This window comes from Arvicola amphibius, chromosome 6 (assembly GCF_903992535.2).
Source record: "Arvicola amphibius chromosome 6, mArvAmp1.2, whole genome shotgun sequence".
NCBI classification, from domain to species: domain Eukaryota; kingdom Metazoa; phylum Chordata; class Mammalia; order Rodentia; family Cricetidae; genus Arvicola; species Arvicola amphibius.
Genome location: NC_052052.2, coordinates 114,666 through 138,186, shown reverse-complemented (window position 1 = coordinate 138,186; position 23,521 = coordinate 114,666). Strand labels below are relative to the sequence as shown.

Here is a 23,521-nt window from a genome sequence, read left to right as displayed (position 1 = left end):
AGGCTCCCTCATTGCCACAGCTGATTAACCCCTTCACCTCTGGTTGCAGGGAGGTCGTTTGAGTGGGTATCAGACAGATACCCTATGTACAGTTGCAGACAGAGACCCCTGAAGAAGCTGTGGGTTTACTGAGGACACTGCTACTCCTCCCCTATAACCAGGCCTTCCCCTTTCTTACTGTGACAGAAGGATTCAATGATTAACTGGTAACTCCCGGTTTCCACTTGAATTATTAATGAGCTGCACATTCCACTGATGTCCTCACATAAATACTGAAGCCAATGCCCACTGCCCTCTCAGGATACTGAGACTTCAGAGGTCATGACTTGGGTATAGCTTTTGCAGAGAGACTAGTTACATTTTGCCTCCTGCTACAGGTTTGATGCCCCTTCCCCAAATGTCCGGTCTATGGGGATCTTGGCCTCAGAGTTTCCGGGGTCTAAAAGAGGGCATGTAATGATGGGTTCCATGGGTGAAGAATCAAGTCCAAACACAAACTCCAGAGAAATGTCCTAAAGCCCTTACCTCTCCTTAACCTTTGAGAGACTCATAGTAAGCTATACTTCTCTTGTCTACTACAGAGCCAGACTCAACTATTACACAGGCCCAGCAACCCCTACTTTTTAAATATTTTTTGAGATAGGGTCCCCCTATGTAGTCCTGACTGTCCTGGCACTCCCTATGCAGACCAGGCTGGCCTCAAACACACAGAGATACACCTGCCTCTGCCTCCTGAGTATTGGGATCAAAGGCGTGTGCCAACACACCAGAACAGGACCAGAATTCTAATTATAGACTTTTAAAAGTTATTCTAAATACTATTTATTTATGTGTGTTTCAGGGGAGTGTGGTGGGTGTGCATAAGTACAGAAGCCAGAGGACAATTTTTGGAGTCTTATCTCTCCTTCCATCATGTGAGTCTCAGAGATCAAACTCAGGTATACAGTCTTGGTGACAAGCGCCCCTACCCACTGAACTATCTTTCCAGTCCTAAATTGCATCTTAAAATTATTTCTTGCTTGTTTTGAAACTTCTGTGTGGACCAGGCCGGCTTTGAATGTATAGAGATTTGCTAATCTCTTTTTCTCAAGTGCTGGGATTAAAGTCATGTACCACCAAACACAGCTCAAAAAAAAAAAAAAAAAACCAATTACAATGAATTGGGCAGTGGTGGCACGCATCTTTAATCCCAGCACTCCTGAGGCAGAGACAGGCAAATAGATTTCTGAGTTTGAGGCTAGTCTGATTTACAGAGTGTATTCCGACAGCCAGGGCTACACGGAGAAACCTTGTCTCAAACAGACAAACAAACAAAATGATTATACTGTTTTGAAGTTGTAGATTTCACCAGGGATAGAGAAAACAAGATGTGTCAGTGAGGGTTCTCCAAGATTTGGGGCGAGGTGTCAGGGACTGAAGCATGTGTGACAGACTATGGTTTTTAGTCTGACACTGGTGAGAGATTTTGGCACTGGTATTTTCTGCAGACTGGGGCAGAGATTCTTGTGGTCTTACTATTGCTCTCTGTAAGACAACCTCACACCATTCCACACTTCCATGCATTGCAGTTAGGTGACAGTTGGGGTATGAAGGAGAGCGCTAGCTATGTTTCCAATGTGTTCCCAACTGTCTCTAATCCAGAGGCCATCTCAGTTGAAGGGCAGGAATCTGGTTACCTAAGACCCCTGTTTTTCTTAGCTAAAAGAACAGGATGATAAATAGGCTTTTGAATGCAGTAAACATTTGTGCTGAATACAACCACCTTCTGCCACAGGAGACAGCACAAACTGAAAAGTAGAGCAGATAGCCCTAAATCCAAATCAGGCCAAACCCTTAGCCAAGGCCAGGCACTTGCTCTGAGGCCAGGAACTGAAGGTGAGCACTCAACTCAATACTCTGATATATTAATAGGGACAGCTAGGCCGGTACCTGAAGTCTTTGCCAGAACTTCTGAACCTTGGGATTGACACCTTCACTGGCACTCAGTCTGGATAGACTGTGCAGAACAACTGTTGTCATTATCCAGCCTTTATATCAAGCATGCAAGAAGGTCAGATTACTGGGGACAGGCTATACTGCTGAAGGTCGTTCCTAGAACTAGTAAGAGTGTTTTGTTCAGGAGGGGTCTACTGAAGCAGAAGGTTTCATGGAATATACTCCTAGAGAAGATATAGGATTCACACACTTAACAGCTGCTGCCCTGGATGCCTGACTAAGAAGTGAGGGAGCCAAAGTAGAGAAAGAGTCTGGGTTTGGGAAAGTTGATCCCTAGCCTCACCGTGTAGAAACAGTGGGTTCTAGGGCTGAGCGTTTGCTTTAGATGTAGGGAATGAAGATCCTTAAAGGTTCCCCTAAACAGCCTTAGTGACTGGATTGTCTGAGGTTTCCTATTAATGGTTCATAGTGATGCAAAGTAACCAAAGACGCAGTATATATTTTTGGGCTGGGCGATTATTCTGTGTTTAATATTTTTACATTTGTGCCGGTATGAGGCTCCAACTTCACCACACTCTCATCAACATAATAAAATTTCCTTTTTAATTATACCCATTCGTATTAGTAGAAAGTTTGCCTAACATGAACTAAGTCCTGGGTTTGAACACCAATATGGCATAAAAATCAGGCATGGTGCTTGCTTGTAATCCTAGAAGTCCAGAGGTAGAAGTAGGAAGATAAGAAGATTGAGGCCATCTTTGATTTGATTTGAGGCTAGTCTGTAGTACATGAGATTCTAAATCACCCTAGCTATACCTACAAAAAAGCCATTGCTTTTGCAGAAAAGCACGACTCCTTCGTGGGGCCATAAGGTGAATGGGAACAAGGTAAAAACCCAACATCTTTGCCTTCGACTGTCTCCTTTCATGTTTCACTTCCATGTAACTGTACAGAGGCGTGTTAATCATTCTAGGAGTGTCTATATAAAAACCTAATCAATCTCATTCCCTTTCAAGGCTGTAGACATAAGACTGAGACATCTTCCTGTCAGGTTTCACAATATACTCCTTTACAATGTCTCCTAAGAGGCACCTGAAAAGTGTTTTAATCGTGTCTCAAATGTGGAGTCACCTTCACTTACAGAAATAACATAGCCTCACAGATCACCCCATGATAAGAACACTACCCAACAAGAACAATCACCTCTCACATTATTGTTCTTTTAAGAAACAAAAGACTTCTACCTGGGTGAGGGTACACCTTTAGTTCCAGTACTCAGGAGGCAGGGGCAGGTGGGTCTCTGAGGTTGAGGTTATCATGGTCTACAGAATGAGTTCCAGGAAAGCCCAGGCTACACAGAGAAACCCTGTCTGAAAAAGCAAAGCCAAGCCAAGCAAAACAAAACAAAAAAACAAAAACATCATCAGCCACACACACACACACCCACACACACACCCACACACACCACACACACACACACACACACACACACACCACACACACACACACACCACACACACACCACACACACACATACCACACACACCACACACACACACACACACACCACACACACACACCACACACACACCCACACACACCACACACACACACACACACCACACACACACACACCACACACACACACACAACACCCTAAAAGCAAAGCAAAACAAAAAAGAAGAAAAAAAAAGAAAGTAAAAGAAATAAGGACCATTTTTTGTTGTTTGTTTGTTTTGTTTTGTTTTGTTTTTCAAGACAGGGTTTCTCTGTAGGTTTGGAGCCTGTCCTGGAACTAACTCTTGTAGACCAGGCTGGCTTCAAACTCACAGAGATCCACCTGCCTCTGCCTCCCGAGTGCTGGGATTAAAGACGTGCGCCACCACCACTCGATGAAACAAGGACTTCTAGACTTCTACAAAAGCAGAAAAGCAGAACTGACATAATGACCAACCAGATCATATATGAATAAAGATTGCTTAATTATGCATATCCTTTGTCCCCTGTCCCATTTTTCTTCTATCTTGAAGATGTGCTAAAATGTTTATCTTTTTATGGAGATTTGAAAGTAAATGACCTTCAGCTGGAATAGGTATGGTCTTGTTGGAAGAAGTGTGTCACTGTGGAGGTGGGTTTTGAAGTCTCATATATGCTCAAGCCATGCCCAGTGAGTCAAAGTACATCCTGTTTCCTGCAAGTCAAGATGTAAGACTCTGCTACTTCTCCAGCACCATATTTGCCAGCTTGCCAGCATGCCACCATGATACACCATGATGATAACTGACTAATCCTCTGAAACTGTAAGCCACCCCAATTCTGTAAGAGTTGCCATGGTCATAGCATCTCTTTACAGCAATAGAAACACTAAGACACCTTTTTTTTTTTTTTTTTTTTTTTGGTTTTTTCGAGACAGGGTTTCTCTGTAGCTTTGGAGCCTGTCCTGGAACTAGCTCTTGTAGACCAGGCTGGTCTCGAACTCACAGAGATCCGCCTGCCTCTGCCTCCCGAGTGCTGGGATTAAAGGCGTGCGCCACCACCGCCCGGCACTAAGACACCTTTCAACATTGCTATGTTGATTAAAATCTTTTCCCAAGTTTTCAATATTATTCTTATTTTATTGGTGAGTGGCTAGTTCTGACAAGAACTGTTAGAAGCTCTGGAATTGTGCCTCTGACCTAAGACTGTGGTTTTTAAGATTTATTTATTTTAAAGTATACAGCGTTCTACCTGCATGTGTCCTTGCAGACCAGCAGAGGGCACCAGATTCATTACAGGTGGGTGTGAGTCACCATGTGGTTATAGTTGGTGGGACTTGAACTCAGGACCTCTGGAAGAACAGTCAGTGCTCTTAACCACTGAGCCATCTCTCTAGCCCAAGACTGATTTTAATTTTAATTGGTGTGCTAAAGTACCTGAACTGTTTTTATGTCTTTCTCTCCATCATTTGTAGTCTTCTAAAAGTGCTATTTACTGGTGAGATGGGGCTGGAACAAGCATCCCACCAGTGCTGAGTATTACAAAGTAGCCTGGAAAGGCTGGGTCTATGGTTTGTTCCATTGAACAGCAAAAGAAGAGAAGTGACTGATACCGAAGCAGTACAGAGTGTTACAAAGTAGCCTAAAAAGGCCAGGTCTATGCTTTTTGACTTTGAACAAGCAAGGAAGAGAAGTGACTGATACCAAATGTTCAACTTTCTTCAATACTGCTGTCCTAAGCTTAACTAAATTTTGGGAAATAGGCAGGGCAACAGATGGGTTAGGGTTAATAAGGGTTATGGTTATGCTGGCATTAGGGCTATGGTTAAAGTTAGTTTTAGGGGGTTAGGTTTGTGTTTAGGGGTTAGGTATAAGGGTTAGAGGGTGAGATTGTTAGAAGTTTAGATTGTTAGAGGATTAGAGGATTAGAGAGTTAGAGTGTGAGGGGTTAGGATTAGTGGGTTTTGTTGTTTTATGGTTTTGGGGTTAGGGTTAGAGAGTTAGGATAAAGATTACAAGGTTACTGGGTAAGAGTAATAGGGTAGAGTACTCAGGGTTAGAGCAACATAATCTCATTTAATGTTAGGGTACTCATGGTTTGAGTTAGGGTTAGGGTTCTTGTGCTTAGTATTAGGGTTCTCAGGTTATGGGTTAGGATACTTATGTTTAGGGTACTCAGGTTAGGATTTAGGGTTATGGTCTAGGGATAGCATTTGGATTAAGGAGTTTTGGGCTAGTGTTTAGGGGTAAGTGTTAGGGTTTTGGGGTCCAGAATAGGAATAGAAGGTTCGGTGATGGAGGGTTTAATGTTATAGGGTTAGGTTTAGTGGTAGCTTTAGAGGATCAGGGCTAAAGGGGTTTTGTTGCTGTGTTAGGGTTAGGGTTTTAAGTTCAGGTGTTAGAGTTAGTTGCTAAGTTTAGGGATGTGGTAGAGATTACAGGTTATGGTTTTTTTTTTTTATGTTTAAGCTCTTATTCTTCGGTAAGACAAAAAAAAATACAACCAATAAACAAAACAAAACAAAAAACCAAAATACCCTTCCCCAGCCCTAATTTTGGGCCTAATTTGGGCAATTTCTATTTGATCAAATGAAAAGCATTTTCAGTTTACATTGAATGGCCATGCTGTTTGATCAACTATCACCTCTTCCTCCTACGTGCTGTCTCTTGTTCAAATCGAATCTTTATCAACTTTGATGGTAGCCACAGTTTTTCTTCTTCTGTGGAAACAAAAGCAAAAGCCCTTCCTCAACTTAATACATATCCTGGTTTTTATTCTGTGTTCAACACATCTTTAAAGCATTCCGGCTGACTTAATTCTGTAGTTTTTACCCAATGTCTCTCTGCGGTTGTCGTCCCTTCCTCATTAGCACTTAGAAAATTCAAAGTTAATAAAGCACTATGCAATCTATTTCTGGGAGTCCTTATTACCCCTTTCTGTTTAATTCTTTAAATATTTATTTATTTATTTATTATGTACATAATATTCTGTCTGTGTGTATGTCTGCAGGTCAGAAGAGGGCACCAGACCTCATTACAGATGGTTGTGAGCTACTATGTGGTTGCCGGGAATTGAACTCAGGACCTTTGGAAGAGCAGGCAATGCTCTTAACCTCTGAGCCATCTCTCCAGCCCCCGTTTCTGTTTATTTAGCATAAACTTTAGAGTTCAATTTGATCCTTCTATAACTACCTGCCCTTTAGAATTGTGTGGTATACCTGTAATATGCTTTATATAATAAAAAAAGCAAAAAAACCTCTTATTTTCTTAGATACATATGCTGGAGCATTGTCTGCCTTTATTTGTATAGGTATATCCACGGTGGCCATAACTTCTAGCAAATGTGTGATTGCCAAATCAGCCTTTTCCAAACTCAAAGCAGCTGACCATTGAAAACCTGAATAGGTATCAGTGGTATGATGTACATATTTCAGTTTTCCAAATGCTGCAGAATGGAACACACCCATCTGCCAGATTTCATTCCTTTGAATATCCTTTGAGTTACTTCCTGCAGGTAGTGGTGTTTGTTGTGTAAAGAACAAGTAGGGCATTGCCTTATAATTTCCTTGGCTTATTGCCACATGATGGAAAAGTTTTTTTTTTAAACTGTTGCTATTGATGTGATGGGTTTTTTTTTTTTTACAAAATTCTGAGGCTTCCAGCAGATTAACACATTTCCAATCAATAATTGGTCGATTTCTATATTACCTTGTGCTTGAACACCTGACAGACATTAGATGGATTAGATGTGTGCCGTGTGTATGGAAAGATTCCTATTCCTGATTATTTCTTGTAAATGAATAAATGATTAAGTCAATTCTGAATCATATGGTATACATATCAGCAGTTTCAATATGCAAAACAACTCCTGCATACTGTAAATTAGTTACTTTGTTGAGAAGTTCTGTAAATTCCATTAATACCATGGGAATAGCATATATTCTGACTTTTGGACAAAATCATAAGGGCTTTGATACACCTACTTAAATTTTCTGATTTGTAACCTGCCTTTCTTGATTTATTTGCATCAGTATAGACTGTAGGTGGTGTGTCCCTTACAATGTGAGGAAGGATGCAGTTAATTCTCTTTGTAAGTTGAATTCTCTTATTTTTGGGATATTTGTTGTTAATCTTTCTCAAAAAGTTGCTACAAGCTCTTTTCCAGGGTTCACTTTCTGCCCATAATTTGTAAATTTTATTATTATTATAAATACTATAATTTTTGCTTTGTCTATTTCTGCTAATTGATGAAGTCTCAATTTTTCTTTTAGAATTAACTCAGAGACAATTTCCACATAATTTTTAATTTTCTGCTCTGTTTATGTGTTAAAAACATCCATTCTCAGATCCTATCCTCGCTCTGCATTAAAATTCCTGTAGGGGAATGCTTAGGGGGTAATATTACTAGAAGGCAGTTAAACTTCAGATTCACACAATCCACATGTGAATTCTCTAATTTCTTTTCCACCAAAGCTTATTCTCTTTCAGTTTCAGCTGATAATTCTCTTAGACTATATAAGTCCTTGTCACCATCTAAGGTTTTGACCAAATGATCCCGTTCATTTTTTTCAATTTCAATAGTGGGCCTTAGATAGGAAATGTCTCCTAGAAGTCTTTGAAAGTCATTAAGAGTCAGCAATCAGTCTATTCTAATTTGCACCTTTTGGGGTCTAATTTTTGGTTGACCTATTTTATATCCTTTCCTTAGAGGAACTGGTCCAGTGTAGTCAACCTGCCACTAGTTTGCTGTCTGGTCACCCCAGGGAACGGTGCCATGTATTTGGCTCCATGTTGTTGGCCGGTTTGGCACTCAGCAGCAGCAGTATCCAGCTCAGCTGTGGTGAGCAGAAGTCCACGTTGTTGAGCCTATGCATAGACACCATCTCTGCCACCACGGCCACTTTGTTGATGGGCCCACTGGGCAATGACATGAATGACTGGGAAAAGAGGCTAGCAGTCACAGAGTCCTCCTATCTATTTGATAATTGAGCTCCTCAGCTGAAGTAACGTTTTGGTGTACATTTACACGGGATATAAGTATCTTCATACGTTTTGCCCATTTGGAGAGATCTATTCATATACTTATTTACCAGATATCTGTCTCACCAATTTTCCAATCATGACCTTTCCAAGTTTCTAACTATTGGCTACAGCTCATTATTCAGTAGGTAATTGCACATTTGGCCATTTCTCCTTCCAAACAAACTGTATGACCATATGTACTGTCCAAATTTCTGCCCACTGTGAAGATTTCCCTTCACGAGTATGAAGCATGAATCCTTATTAGTTTTAATCAATAGAAACCTAGAGTCATATATCCAGGGTGAAAAATGGAAGATCAGAGAAGCAGAGCAGCCAGCTACCAGAGACTTCTTACCTCTGTGAAATCTCAGACTGAATGGGGAGATCCCGTCTCTACAAATCATCAGACTGAATGGGGAGATCCCATCTCTACAAATCATCAGACTGAATGGGGAGATCCCGTCTCTACAAATCATCAGACTGAATGGGGAGATCCCGTCTCTACAAATCATCAGACTGAATGGGGAGATCCCGTCTCTACAAATCATCAGACTGAATGGGGAGATCCCGTCTCTACAAATCATCAGACTGAATGGGGAGATCCTGTCTCTACAAATCATCAGACTGAATAAGGAGACCCTGTCTCGCTGAAACATCAGACTGAATGGGGAGATCCTGTCTTTCTGAATCATGAGACTGAATGAGCAGCTGAGATTTTGTCTCTACCTGCCTTATATTCCTGTCTCCACCTTCCTAGTGCTGGGGTTAAAAAGCTTGAGCCACCACTACCTGGCTGTTTATCTTTTTAGATTAATTCAATCTTGTGTATCCCAGGGTGGCCTTGAACTCCCAAGTACTAGGATTGAAGGTGTGTGCCACCACTGCCTGGCTTCTATGGTTAACTAGTGAATATCTCTGCCCTCTGATCTCTAGTTCAAGCAAAACAGAAGAACTGGATACATGTGGCCCTGCCTAACATGACTGTATTTTCCAGTTTTAAGATGTATATCCCGAGAGAAATGTCAGTAGTATTTGTGTGCTGTAATACAAATTTCTAGTTTCTGGAGCACCTGGCCATAAAGCCTGTTTAAATTTTTTAACAGAAAATTTTTTGGACTATGCTTACATTATTTCCCCTATCTCTTTCCTGCCTCTAAGCCCTCCTATGGACCCTTCATTGTGTTCTAGCCCATGGCCTCTTTTTGTTTAACAACAATTACTATTTGAATGTGACCTGTGTTTGATTGTAGGACCTCCTAGCTATGAAGTAAAGGGTTGGCTACACTGGGCCAATAGAATGTGTACACATAGGACCCTGTGTCTTGGAAGAGGAACAGGAAGTGTTCTGGGAGTATTGGGCCTCATGAGGCCCAGGCATGAGGTCCAGTATAACTTCCTAAGCCTAACTGCCCAGAAGCTGGACACGGACCTCACATCCTTTATAGAAAGGGTTAACAAAAGCCTTCAGAGAAAATATCCCCCTGGGGAACTTAGGGACCAGTTTGTTCAAATGCTGGTGTGGGACAGAATGAATGCCGACCATAAACTAGCATGTGCGGGACTTAGGGATCACAGCTTGGGGAAGTAGGTCATTGCTTCCTGGGACTTGGGCTTAATATCTAACCAAACAAGGACTATGGCCGCTGCCATGCAGGTCATACATAAGGAAGAGATGGCAACTTTGATTAATATAGCAAGTAACTATAGGGGAAAAGCAGACTTGTTTTGCATGTAGAAGGGGAGGCCATTTCAAAAGAGAATGTCCTAATAAGGCTAGAGTCAGTCTGCCAGCTCCCACCAAGTCTGGTGTGCCACACACCCCATGCTGCCGGTTCAGAAAGGGATTCCATTGGGCCAGGGATTGCAGGTCCAAGTTCAGTCTCCAGGGGAAGCCTTTAAACTCCCCCGGGGGCCATCCATAGCATAGCCCCGTTAAATAAGAGGAAAAGGGCAGTCAAAGCACACTGGACAGTACCTTTGATACTTGGACTAAGACCACAGATGGCCCTAACAATTGGAGATAGAACCTTTAGGTTTCTTATAGACACTGGGGCTGATCACACGGTCATCAGAAAAGAGGAGACCCCTCCCCCCCTTGACAGCTGGTCCCGGGGCCACCTTTACTTGGTGTGGGCGGGCAATCTACATCTGTGAGACGATGAACTGGCTACCCTGGATGATTCCAGTCGTAATTGTGAGAGGTGCGCCCCCTCGTGGTCTCTGACCTAACTGCCAACCTCCTTGGGCAAGATATCCTCGGGGAGGCTGAGGCGTGTATTACCACTGACCATAAGGCCTTTTACACTAAAGAATATGAGTTACAATTTAAACAGGGACCAGCTGCCCGCCCTAATCCTCAGGTTCACCTCCATACTAAGGGCCACTGCTCACTCCCTAGTGCCAGAAATCCAATGGGCACCTGGTGACCCCTTGTGGGTTGAGCCGTGGCCTCTACCTTCTTTTAAGTTACAACAACCTGATACCCCGGTTAAACAGCAACTGTTATTGGGGCATGTCCAGCCATCCACAAGCTGTAGGAGCCTTACAGCTTGTGGTTACCCTCCTATGGGGGCGTGGCCTCTTAGAGTATATATGCTGGTGCAGAGCCTGTGTTCCCCTTCTTCTTCCCCGGCTGCTCTTTTGGATTGCTGGATTTGATCTCTGTTCAAGCAGAGAATTCTGATTTATGAGTTTACCCCTAAATAAATAACCATATATTTCTCAATTCTGAGCTAGTGTGGGATTTCTTTTAAGCATCCAATCCACAAAGAAAGGCTAATGGCTCCTGGAGACTTTTACATGACCTAAGAAAAATTAATGAGAGGATGATACTGTTTGGGACCCCTCAGAGGGGACTCCCCTGGATACCTGCCATTCCTAATACTTATTACCTAACAATTGTTGATATTAAAGATTGCTTCTTCTCCATCACATTACATCCAGATGACATGGAGAAGTTTGCATTCTCACTGCCCTCAACTTCCAGGGCCCAGATCGGAGGTTCAAATGGAGTATGTTACCCCAGGGGATGGCTAACAGCCTACCCCCGTGTGTCAGTATTATATGTTACATGTCTTTTCCTCCTTGATGGAACATCCCAATATTTTATTCTATATTTATATGGATATTATTTCGGGAAGCCCCACTTCATCAAGCCTTTGTGATCTCACAGCTAATTGCCGTACTATTCTAAAGGGTAAAAACTTCAAGGTGGCTCCAGATAAAGTTCAGTCTATTCCTCCCTTTAAAATTTTAGGTTCCATCTTATCCTTTGATTCAGTTTCTCCAACCAAACCCAAATTAGACATTCAGGATTTCTACACCTTACCTCAGCTCCAAAAGTTACTAGGAGAGATAAATTGGGTGAGGCTGTGGATGTGTTTCCATGTAATAGTTGGCTCCGTTGTTTGAGCTCCTAAAGGGCTTTGACCTCTCATCCCAAGTTACTTTATCCTCTCACCATCGACAGATCTTACATCAGGTCCAACAGCCCATTGACATGGTGGCTCTGAGGAGCTTTGATCCTAACCCACCTGTCTTCCTATATATCTTTCCTGGGGAAACCTTGTGCCCCATTTTATTAACACAGGAGGGGGATCCAATTCATTGGGTTTACCTCTCAATGGGCGGAGTTCCCAGGGTCTATTCCATGACCAATCAGATAGCAGATTGCAAATCATTAAAGGCAGGGATATTTTGGTCAAGACATTTGGCACAGAACCTCATTCCCTTATTGTTTCATTTAAAGTCACTGATTTCACCTGCTTCAGAGAAATAATAGTAGAATTGCCATAGCCCTTGATGGATTCTCAGGAAAAATTGATTGCCATTATGGCCCTCACAATGGATGAGCTCCTTTTCTCGACTGGAGTGGAGGCCCCTTAAGCTTTCTCTGTCTCAACCTAACCCCATTTTTTACAGTGTTTACTGACAGAGGGATCTTGGAGGCCTCCCTTGCTGTATTCATACCTCTCCTATGGGGAGAGGAGCCAATGCCTATAAAAATCAATTTCACATGAGGTGGAGGGATCTGCACAGTTTAAAGAATTATTTGCCATTATTATGTGATGGAGAAAGACTTGTTAGCCAATTGTCTTTACGAGGTGGACCTAGTTAAGATGTGGCTTCCTGGAGCCTGGGAGAAAACTGATCCATGGACTAGATGCAGTCTCTCTCTGGGTGATTCTCACGGGACACAGCAGAACTTGGACTTCCCATTTCTGTTTCATGAGTTTTCCCCTTATAATAAATGAAAATATAATTGTTTTACACTTTAGTTAGCCTGGTTATTTCCTGAATTGAGCTAAATTCAACAGTTGGCTCCCATCGTTTGGGTATAGAATTCCTGGCCCTGATTAGCTGCTACTGTCTCACTTCTGGGTCCACGGCCAGTGGCAATGCGCCCTCTATAGCTGGGCCCAACCGGGACCGTGAGTCTCCAGGAGCTCTGACCCGTCACGGACAGACTCCGTGCCATTCATTTTGGGCATAGAAGCTCAGAAGTTAAGAGTACTGGCTGCTCCTCCAGAGGCCCTGAGTAGCCGCTAGCTGAGGTCCTTCATATTTCCTCATTAAACGCCTCAGAGCCACACAGTCGCAGAGGGCCAAGGTGCCCGAGGACTTGGAGCTGCTCTGGGTCCAGTTTTTCCATGGTTCAGGCGACACGCGGGCTTCTCTGGTCTGAGACAGCTGTTCCGCTGCTTCTAACAATTTGTCTGCATTTGCTATTTTAGTGCTCGTGTGGCCGCTGACCAGTCAGGGATATCTGCAGAGCACACAGTCTGTGATTTACACTAAATAACTATTTTTAATCTGAGCATATCTTTTGGCATTTAACTCTAAAATCAGATTCAGACTGGCCATGTGGCTCCAAGTGTGCTATGACATCTACTGGCAGGTAACGGTTATTGCATCTACTCTAGCTCAAAAATCAACCACAAGTAAGATTCATAATTTAAAATATGAATTATAAATTTATAATTTTTTTTAATATTTATTTATTTATTATGTATACAATATTCTTTCTGACAAGACCTCATAACAGATGGTTGTGAGCCACCATGTGGTTGCTGGGAATTGAACTCAGGACCTTTGGAAGAGCAGGCAATGCCCTTAACCACTAAGCCATCTCTCCAGCCCATAAATTTATAATTTAAAAGTACAAGATTACAGACAACTTAACCATTTAGTGTTTCAATAGCTGTTTTATTTATACTATGTATGAAGTCATACAAGACTTATACAATTTCCCTCCTACATCATTATATTTGATTCTGGGGATTAGTTTTGGTCTCCATATTTAAAAACATGGTTTGATAATAGGACCAAGAAATAATACAGCCTTTACATACTGACACTGATCAGTTAAAAGGAAAATTCGAAACTCTGGAGAAGGATATGAACAATTTGACTAAAAAGCCCAGTCAAATGGTGTACTTTTGGAAATGGTACAGTCTTTATGGACTGATAGTAATCTACTGAAAGGAAAATTCAACATTCTGGAGAAGTACACAGCCTATTTGACAAACAAAACCCAGTCAATGACAGAGGGTACCGAGACATTGTCTGACAGAATCTGTACTGTTGAATGTATTAATTGGACTCTGTCGAAGGGTTATGATAGACTGACTGATAGAATGTCTCTCCAGGAAGATACTGTGCATGCTATAAAATTATGTCCAAGGATGAGACATTATCGCTACTAGACAGACTTTACACCTTGGAATCCTCAATGAGGGCATTAGACCAGAACACTGGACTGGAGATCCAGACTTTACAAAAGGCAGTGGTAAATAGATTTGAAAAAAATTGAGGAATTTATCGAATTTGATGACCAGAGACAAAATGTACAAAGACAAAATTTGCCTCATCAGTACCTGCCAAACTCCAGGATAGCTTACCCAGAGTTCTACCTGCCTTTCTGGTGATATCATCAGAAAGAACATCTGGCACCAAATACCCTAAGGTAGTCAAAGAATATACATGGGAGTCCATACGTATGACTGATCTAAAGGATATTAAAAAAGCAATTATATCTTATGTAATACATTCGTCCTTTGTTAGAGAAATGGTCAAAACATGGGCTTCCAGTAACAAAGCAATGCCACAAGACTGGACTCAGTTAATAGTCCCACCCTATGCCAATACTTTGTAAGTCAGCCATTGGAAATAATACATAAAAAAATTCCTAAATCTATAATTTACCATTAAATGGATGACATTTTGCTATCTGATTCAAACATAGATACTTTAGAAAGAAAGTTTGAAGAAGTAAAGAAAGTTTGCCAAAATGGGGATTACAAATTGCTCCCAAAATACAGAGAGGAGGAGATTCTGTCAGTTACCTAGGTTATAAAACATGTTTACAGAAAATTAATACACAAAAGGCACAAATTAAGAGAGACAAGTTGCAGACTCTTAATAATTTTCGAAGATTGTTAGGAGACATTTCCAGTCTACCACCAGCTGTTGGGGTAATACCTGATTTAATAATTCATTTACACAAAACCTTAGATGGTGATAAAGACTAGACTAGTCCCAGAGAATTAACAGCTGAAGCAGAAAAGGAATTGACAATTGTTGAGAAGAAATTATAGGAGGCACATGTGGATAGGGTGAATCCAAATCTTAATTGTATTCTAGACATATTGCCTTCCAGAATTTCTCCTACAGGAATTTTAATACAGACAGATGATATTATCTTTAAAAGGGGGACCTAGGTACCAGTTAAAGACCTCAAAAAAGTTGTCCAGACTTGTAAGTCCTGTTAGCCTTTCCTCCAGATTCCTCTCCTCCAAAATGTGGGGATCAATCCTCAAAGGCTTCACCCCAACCATCTCTGGCAGATTGATGTTACACATTATTCTCCATTTGGAAAGCTTAAATACATTTTTCTTTCAGTGGATACCTCTCCCAAGCCTGTTGGGCTTCAGCACATGGCAGAGAGAAATCCAAACATGGTATTAGCCATACATTACATACATACATACATCCTTGACTTACCTATCCAATTAAAACACATAATGGCCCATGATTTATTGGTAAGGCCTTTGGAGACTTTCTATAAACCTGGAAAATTTCTCTTTCCACTGGCATTCCATATAATCCAAGCGAACAGGCCATCGTGGTAAGGTGCAACCAAACACTTAAGTCTCAACTACAAAAGCAAAAAGGGCAGCCCCTACCTCTGTATGATCAAATAAGAAAGGCATTACTGACCCTAAATATTCTAAATTTCTCTAGAGAAAATAAATATCTGTCTCCTTTTCAAAAACATTGGTCTTCATTAGTTACCTACAGTTCTATTTGGGTCAAATGGAGGGACCCCTTGACTGGGTCTTGGAGAGGACTAGACCCAACTCCTCACTGTAGGAAAAGGGTTTGCATGTGTCTTCCCTCAAAATGAAAAGAGGCTCATCTGGGTACCAGCTAGAGATCTTAACTATTTACCCCAACAAGGGGATAATGATAATGATGTTTTCAGGGAGCGTTCCACCCCTGAGGAGTGCCTTTCTGCTTCTTTCCCAGAAACAATCGAAGACATGGATGCTGTTGCTATCTAATGAGACCTAGAGCAGAGATGGCAAGACCTTCAGGACAACCTCCTGTGGATGGGCTTTCATGGATTCTTACCCTGCTTCCTTCTGTTTGGGTCCAGGGCCAGCCTAGACCCTAAATAATTTCTCTGGAACCAGAGGGGAGGCACGGGATTAAAGACACAACTCACATGGCTTTATTGGGAGGGAGATTTTCAGTGATCCCTCATTAAATCCTGAGTTCACATCCTGAAAATTCCTCTGTGTTTATTCTCCAAACAGCCTCATATACCAAAACACAAACTGAGGGGGAAATTTATTAGCATTCTGTTTTCTAGGTAACCAGGTGAATGGTTGTGGTCACATCCACATCTACCTATGCCTACTCTGTCATGTCTTCCTGCTCTATGTGCCAGCTCTGTCACATAGGCCGAATTAACATCTCTTTTCAGACATCCTCCAAATTACAAAGAAGGAGCAGAACAACATCCTGACCCTTTGTTAGGGATGGTGACAGGCTAGGTGACTGACTACTTCCTGTGTTGAAGGTGCAAACTATGGCCTGGGATTCTGGTTGCTATACCATGTAGAAATATGGGCCTACATCCTTCCCCTGCTCTTCCTTATTGCCCTCCGTGCTGTTGGGCTTTGTATATTCAATAAAATCACACAATTTATCTACCAAAGATTGGAGGCAGTTGAATTTCATCAGGCCAAGGGATACTATTATATGCTGGCCACTCAGGAATCTGGACCCCTCGTATGACTGTATGACTGGTAATCCTCACAAAAATGCCCCTCATCCACCCTCCACTTGACCAGTGATGGGTGATCTCTGACAGGCTGGGACAACCTAAGGCAGGTCATGGATTTTTCATAAATGAGGTACATGGTACTCAGGGATGGGTAAGAGCTCCATGTGGGAGACGACCTAAGACAGGGGCTGTGTCTTCCATGAATCAGACAGGTTCTGTTAGTCCATGTGGTGACCTGGGTAGTGGCCCTTGGCCTCTGAGCTTTGTTGAGTGTAGATTACTTGGGGAGGGGGAGGCTCTGCCATCCTGGCATGTGAGACTATGAGTTTGTAATATTGTTGCCTCATGCTATGTAATTGAGAATTGCTTTGAACACAGCTGCCCAGTGCTGGGTAGATAGTCCTGAACTCCTTCAGGACTGGGCTTTGACTGGTCAGTAAGAAGGAAAAATAAACCAGCTAATGAGTGACCTTCAGGCTCTCTGACTTTCAGTGTATGATGATAGATGAAGAGGGATCTGTGCAAGAGTACATAGGTCAAGCTTGAAGCTGGTAGATTCACAGTGCAGAAAGGGAGAGACAGGGCAGTGGTTGAGAACTTTCCTACTTCAACAGTATTTGAGATTAGCAATGTGGAATTAGGTAATCAATTTTAAATGCTCCATAGCTCTTGTATACCAGGCTGGCCTCAAACTCACAGAGATCCACCTGCCTCACCTCTGGAGTACTGGGACTAAAGGCGTGAGCTACTACAGCTAGGCCCCATTATCCATTTTACATCCTCAAGGCTGTGTGCTGATCTGATCCCATCTGAACCACCTTCCACTGATGGAGAAGTCAAGACTGCATCTCCCTGCCTGCTCCTCCCCCACAACCTCCTCCCTGCCTGCCCATCCACCACAAACCTCTCCTTGCCTGCACACAATACCTTTGATGAGTTTAAGATTCCCCTTTCATATACACAACACACACACACACACACACACACACACACAGGTATTGGTTTTTTGAGACAGTTTCTCTGTGTTCTCATCATTCTGGAACTCATTCTGTTGACCAGGCTGGGCTTGAACTCAGAGTTCAGGGATTAAAGGCATGAGCCACCAATGTCCAGCTATTTTTATACTTTTAAAGCCTTACATTACCCAGGCATGGTGGTAAATTCCCTTAATCATAGTACTCCAAAGCCAGAGGCTGGAGGGTTTCAAATAGTTCAAGTCAGCCTGGTACATAGTGAGCTCCAGGACAGCCAGAGCTACACAGTGAGGCCCTGTCTCAAAACGAACAGAAAACCAAACTGAATGAATGAGCTTGTAAATATGGCTCTAGTCTTAGTTCTTTTCATTGGTGGAGATCTCATCCAGTACTCCTAGAAGCGATCTAAATCCGAAAAGAAGTGGGCGGAGCCTCAATTGTTCATACTGCAGATTTTGGCTGGGAGGGTGTGGATACAAAGGGGAGGGTTCTGTGGAAAGGTGTATGAGGGTCAGAGAAGCCCTGAGACTTGGATCCTGGAGTTCTTTGTAGTCACTGTCTACCCTGCTGGGAATTGGAGATCTGTTATCAGTGTTCAGATCAGGCATGTGCCACCAATACCCAGCTTGTGCTAATCTTAAGGTCAATTTAACCAGACATGGTTCTGTACATCTTTAATCCTAACACTTGGGAGGCAGAGGCAATCTCTCTGAATTCATAGCCAGTCTGGTCTACAGAGTGAGTTCCAGGATTATTAGGGCTGACATCCTGTAATCAAACAATAACAAGAAGTTCTTTTTCTCTGCTGGTTGATTCATGTTCCCATCATGAAGACTAGGATGTCTTCAATCTTTCAGGAAGCATCCTGTTTTTCTTGTCTCAGTGTTCAAATTAAAACTGTGAACCATCATTTTACTCTTAATTTGAGATTTCATGCTTTTTGTTGTTGCTGCCTGTGGGAGGGTCTTCTGTTTTAATAAAGAAACTGCCTTGGCCAGCCCTTAAGTGGGTGGAGTAGACAGAACAGGAAGAAGGAAGTGAGGTAGATGGCTCAGTCAGATGCTACACCTCTCCTAAGTTAGACAGACCGCCGTGCCTCTCCTGAGAGAGAAGCCAGACGCGATGAAGCTCCAGCTCAAGATGGATGTACGCTAGAATCTACCTGGTAAGGCACCACTTTGTGGTGCTACACAGATTATTAGATATGGGTTAGTCAAGATGTGAGTAAGAGGCTGAAACTAATGAGCCAGGCAGTATTTAAAAGAATACAGTTTCCATGTAATTATTTCAGGTAAAGCTAACCAAGAGGGAGCCGGGCGGGACGAAAAGCAGGCCTGCCCGCAACTCCTCTCTACAGCTGCCTTTCATTAATTTCTAGAGACAGCAGGTAGGATGTTTTAGAATTCTTGAAGTAACCAACCATCACATTGAAGTAGTGAGTTTCCTGACTGTAGCATGTAAATTATCATCTCCAGCCCATAGTCCTGTCTTTCCCAATGCTTTCCAGTCGCCGACCACACCAATGATACTGAAGCTTTACTGCCTCTATTGTTTCTTTCCAACCCTGTCTATCTCTGGAGCACAGAGTACAAGCTTGCAGTCCTTCTGCCTCCTTCCTGAAACATCAGTACAGTGATAACTGACACTCAAAGTCAATAACTAATGATGCCCATTTCTCAGATGCTCTCAATTGTTTCAGGAAGGGTCAGCTAGGTGAATGGAGACTCAGAAGCTGAGAAACTGGGAGTTTCCTTTACTTTATTTGAGGTCATGGAAAACCAAACACCTGGGCTCATTCTTCATTTCATGTTGACTGCTTCTCAGTGGGAATGGATTCACCTGCTCTGTGTTTGGAATTGCATAGGGTATTTGGGAAAGAACATGATTTTGACAGGCTTCACACCCCAGACAGAAGGATGACTTTAAAACCAACAGATAGTGATCAAAATGTGAAAGCTGAGGCCTTCACCAACACCTGTCAGGAGAGTTTATCATGAGCTATTGTGGCCATGACCCAGTTACAGCTTATGACCATTGATGATTCAGATGTCAACTCACCCGAGAAATTACTCTCAGACGGAGGAAAAGCTGGCAGCACCACTGACTCTGAAAACTCTAAATTGTTTTTAATCTGTAAATTTGCTTTGTAATAACAGCTATGATATCTCCCTATAAGCATGCATTTTCATGTAATATATATATTTAATCTCATGATTATACCTCAAGCTTATGGGCACACATATTTCTGGATGATTGAAAGAATGACTTCTCTCTCTACTATATTCTTCACATTATGGTGAAAAACTTGAAAGTCTGTTCTCTATCATTAGCCTTACTAACAGAGCAAGTTGGCCAGACAAGTGTCCTTCTGGAGACACAATCTTCTGGAGATCACAAATGAAACTTTCAGAGATTTTACTTATGAAATTGCAGGTGTCTTGTAGGATCTAAGCTCTTCAGAGAATTTGTTTTTATTTATTTATTTATTTATTTATTTATTTATTTATTTATTTATGGTTTTTCAAGGCAGGGTTTTTCTGTGACTTTAGGAGCCTGTTCTAGAACTAGCTCTTGTAGACCAGGTTGGCCTTAAACTCACAGAGATCTGCCTGCCTCTGCCTCTTGAGTGCAGGGATTAAAGATGGGCACCACCATCACCTGGCTTCCTTCAGAGGATTTATGATGACTTAGAGCAGTATTGCATGTCTGTCTTTGTTCTATCATAGCCTTTCAAAAGACCAATAGCATCTAACTGACTAACCATGTCCAGATATTATTATTCACACTTAAGAATTGTAAAATAATGCACATAACCTTTGCCTTTTCCTTAGATCTCTCAATAGTTTAGTTTTCTCCCTTTAAAAGACAGCCAGGACATCTTCACAGTTACAGCTGTGGGTAGCTACAAAGTAGGTGATAAGTTTTGCAACATGTCTTAAAAGAATGCCTATGTCCCTGAGAATTTTCCTTGTAGTATTTTTTTATTGCTAACAAGTTGATAGTGTATAATGATAGTATGATAGTATATGATATATATGATGCTTGGGAATTTCTAATGGCAGAATAAATAGATTGAGAAGAAATAAGATGGAGAAGAAGAATAAAAAGAAATAATGTATAGTAATTAGAACAAGAATAAATTGAAACCATATTATAACAGAGAATTGGACTAAGAAATGAGACAGAGAATTAGAGCAAATAAATTATAAATTATTAGGAAGGAAAAAATAAAGAGCACATGAATAGAAAGACAGTGTGAGAGAAGATTCTTTTTCTACAGCTATCAAACTTTCGTTTCTATGCTTATTGTGGCTTCTCTTTTTGAACCCAGAGTGAAAGTCTTCAAGGCAGGCCCTTGAAGGTTTTCAATAATCACCACAGCATGATCTTGCCCAGAGAGGTCCTTGCATGAGAAGAAGAAAGACTTCCTAAGTTTTGTGAATGGTATCTTTGCTGCCAGAAATAATCAGGATCATTATTTCTGAAAACCAGTCAGGCTGGGTGACCAGGCCCCACCCAGACTCATGTAGCTGGCAAGATAGAGGCCCACTGAGGGAGGAGGCCTTGTTCATTTCTACTCTGAAGGACCCGCCTGTAGCGCTGTTCCCAACAATATTTGAGGGTGCCTTCACTAATAGACGTACAAACTTCCTGAGGGCCATGGTGCCTGCCTGGCCATTCCCATGCTTTCCTGCAGGAGCCCTGATAAAGGACCCCCCCACCTGGAGACTTTGGAAGCTCTGCTTGATGGACTAGATGAGTTGATTACAGGGAAGGTTCATCCCAGGTAAGCATGACCCAGGTAGGATGAGGATGGCTCTGCACGTGCAGAGAAGCAACACTGGGGACAGGGAGTACTCCCTCTGGGCATACGATGGCAAATGTGGAGGACACAAGAGTAGACATAGCCACTGAGGAGTAGGCCTCTCCCTGTCAGGCTCCCAGACACAGGTGGAATGAGGCAGGGGTTGATGGGAATGGAATGGAGGGAAATGAAACTGGGCTAGAGATGGCAACGACCCATTTTCACTGAGTATGAGACCTTGGGATTGATACCAGGCAAAGGGAAAAAGCAAAGACTTGGAAGGGAAAGCAGATATGAGATGTGGATAAGAAGTAGACTGTACAGTGTATCTTGTTTTATCTTCTGGGATTTCTTCCTGTTTTACAAACAGGATGTCAAAACTCAGAGTGCTTGACTTGATGAATGTACGCTTTGACTTCTGGAGCTTTAGGGCTGGAACCATGGAGGTGACTGCTCACCACCCATGAGTGAAAAGCAGCCAATGATAGTAACTGATCTTGAAATCGTGAAGGCCACTTTCAGTGAATGTGACGGATTCTTGTTGCAGTGGGCCTAGCAGTGAAAAGATTTCATTTATTTATGCTGCAAAAAGCTGAAGATTTGGGATTCGTCTGTCCATACGGCCATAGAGACCTTCAAAATTGTAGATGTAGACCGTATCCTGGAGCTGCAGCTAAATCAGTGGTGGCTTGAACACATGTCACCCATTTTTCCTTATGTGGGGCAGATGAGAAATCTTCACACACTTCACAAATACCATCTGGCCTAACTAATCCCTTGATCTCTCCCTAGGTACCTGAATACCCCCTTGGAGACCCTGTCCATCACTTGCTGCTGGCTCTCACAGTCAGACTTGGGTTACCTGAACCAGAGCCTGAACATCTGTGAGCTCAGACATCTGAACCTGAGCAATGTAGTGCTATCTGCTTTATGCCCTAAGCCCCTTTGGGTTCTCTTAGATAGAATCACAAGTACCCTGCAAACCCTGGAATTGGAGGAGTGTGGCATGAGGGACTTCCATTTCAATGTGATCATGCCTGCCCTGAGCCAGTGTCCCAGCTTACCAAGGTCAATTTCTGTCAGAATGATATCTCTCTGCTTATCCCGAAGAACCTTCTACATCACACAGCCAAACTGAGCAGCTGACCCAGGAGATGTATCCTGCCTCTCTGGAATGCTATGACTCCATGACAATACTCAGAGACAGATTCAAGCAACTTTGTCCCGCGCTCAGGGCCAAAAGACAGCTGAAGAAAGTTTCCTTTGCTACAAGAACCTGATGGGTCTATTTTCAACCCTCTTCCTCTATGACCTGGATGCCAGACTTTGCCTTTGCCCATAAGTAGGATAAGGTTGCTTCTGGTACTGGGAATGGAAGCCCTAGTGTAGGGAGTGTATGTGCACTGTGTGTATCCTTGATTGCATATAATAAATGTGCTGAGTTTGTGGGGTTGCTAGTGTGTCTCCATCAGCACACAGCCCACTTGTTCCCAGGATTTCAACACCCATTTGTTTAGGACCCGGTGATGAGTTTTTTGCTATCTGTGGAGGCAGAAGCGCTGGGATCAAAATAAGCTTTGAGTGATTTTTCCTCACAACACTGAGGACATGCTTTTAGTGTGCTTATAATTTTAAATCCACTTCTCATGGGGAAGCTTTCCAAATCTGTTTATCTATTTATATTTCAAATAGGCCAACACCCTTTTCAATTATCCTTAGTGTATTTAATTCTCAAACCAAAGATGTGCAGGAGAATGAATCATTCTATGGTTGGCTGGAGCTCCAGAAGCAGTGTAGTCCAGGATAATCACACAGCTTGGGGATCCCATTCTATTGTTTTTTGTTCTGTAGTGGGGTGTTGCGGGCAGGCCTGCTTTTCATCCCGCCTGGCTCTCGGCCACATGGCTAGCTTATACCCCGAAATAACAACACACAAACTGTATTCATTTAAACATTGCCTGGCCCATTAGTTTCAGCCTCTTACTCACATCTTGGCTAACCCATATTTAATAATCTGTGT

At 42.3% G+C, this 23,521-nt stretch overlaps 1 protein-coding gene across 1 annotated transcript; it reads left to right on the top strand.

Moving 5' to 3' along the window:
• Window positions 1-851: 851 nt before the first annotated feature.
• LOC119817533 (oogenesin-1-like) lies at window positions 852-22,954 on the top strand. Its single transcript, XM_038334843.1, is given in 5 exon segments — window positions 852-914; window positions 21,394-21,483; window positions 22,294-22,553; window positions 22,556-22,636; window positions 22,639-22,954. Coding segments are annotated over 5 exon segments (576 nt in total). The 5' UTR covers window positions 852-912; the 3' UTR covers window positions 22,782-22,954.
• The last annotated feature ends 567 nt before the right edge of the window (window positions 22,955-23,521 follow it).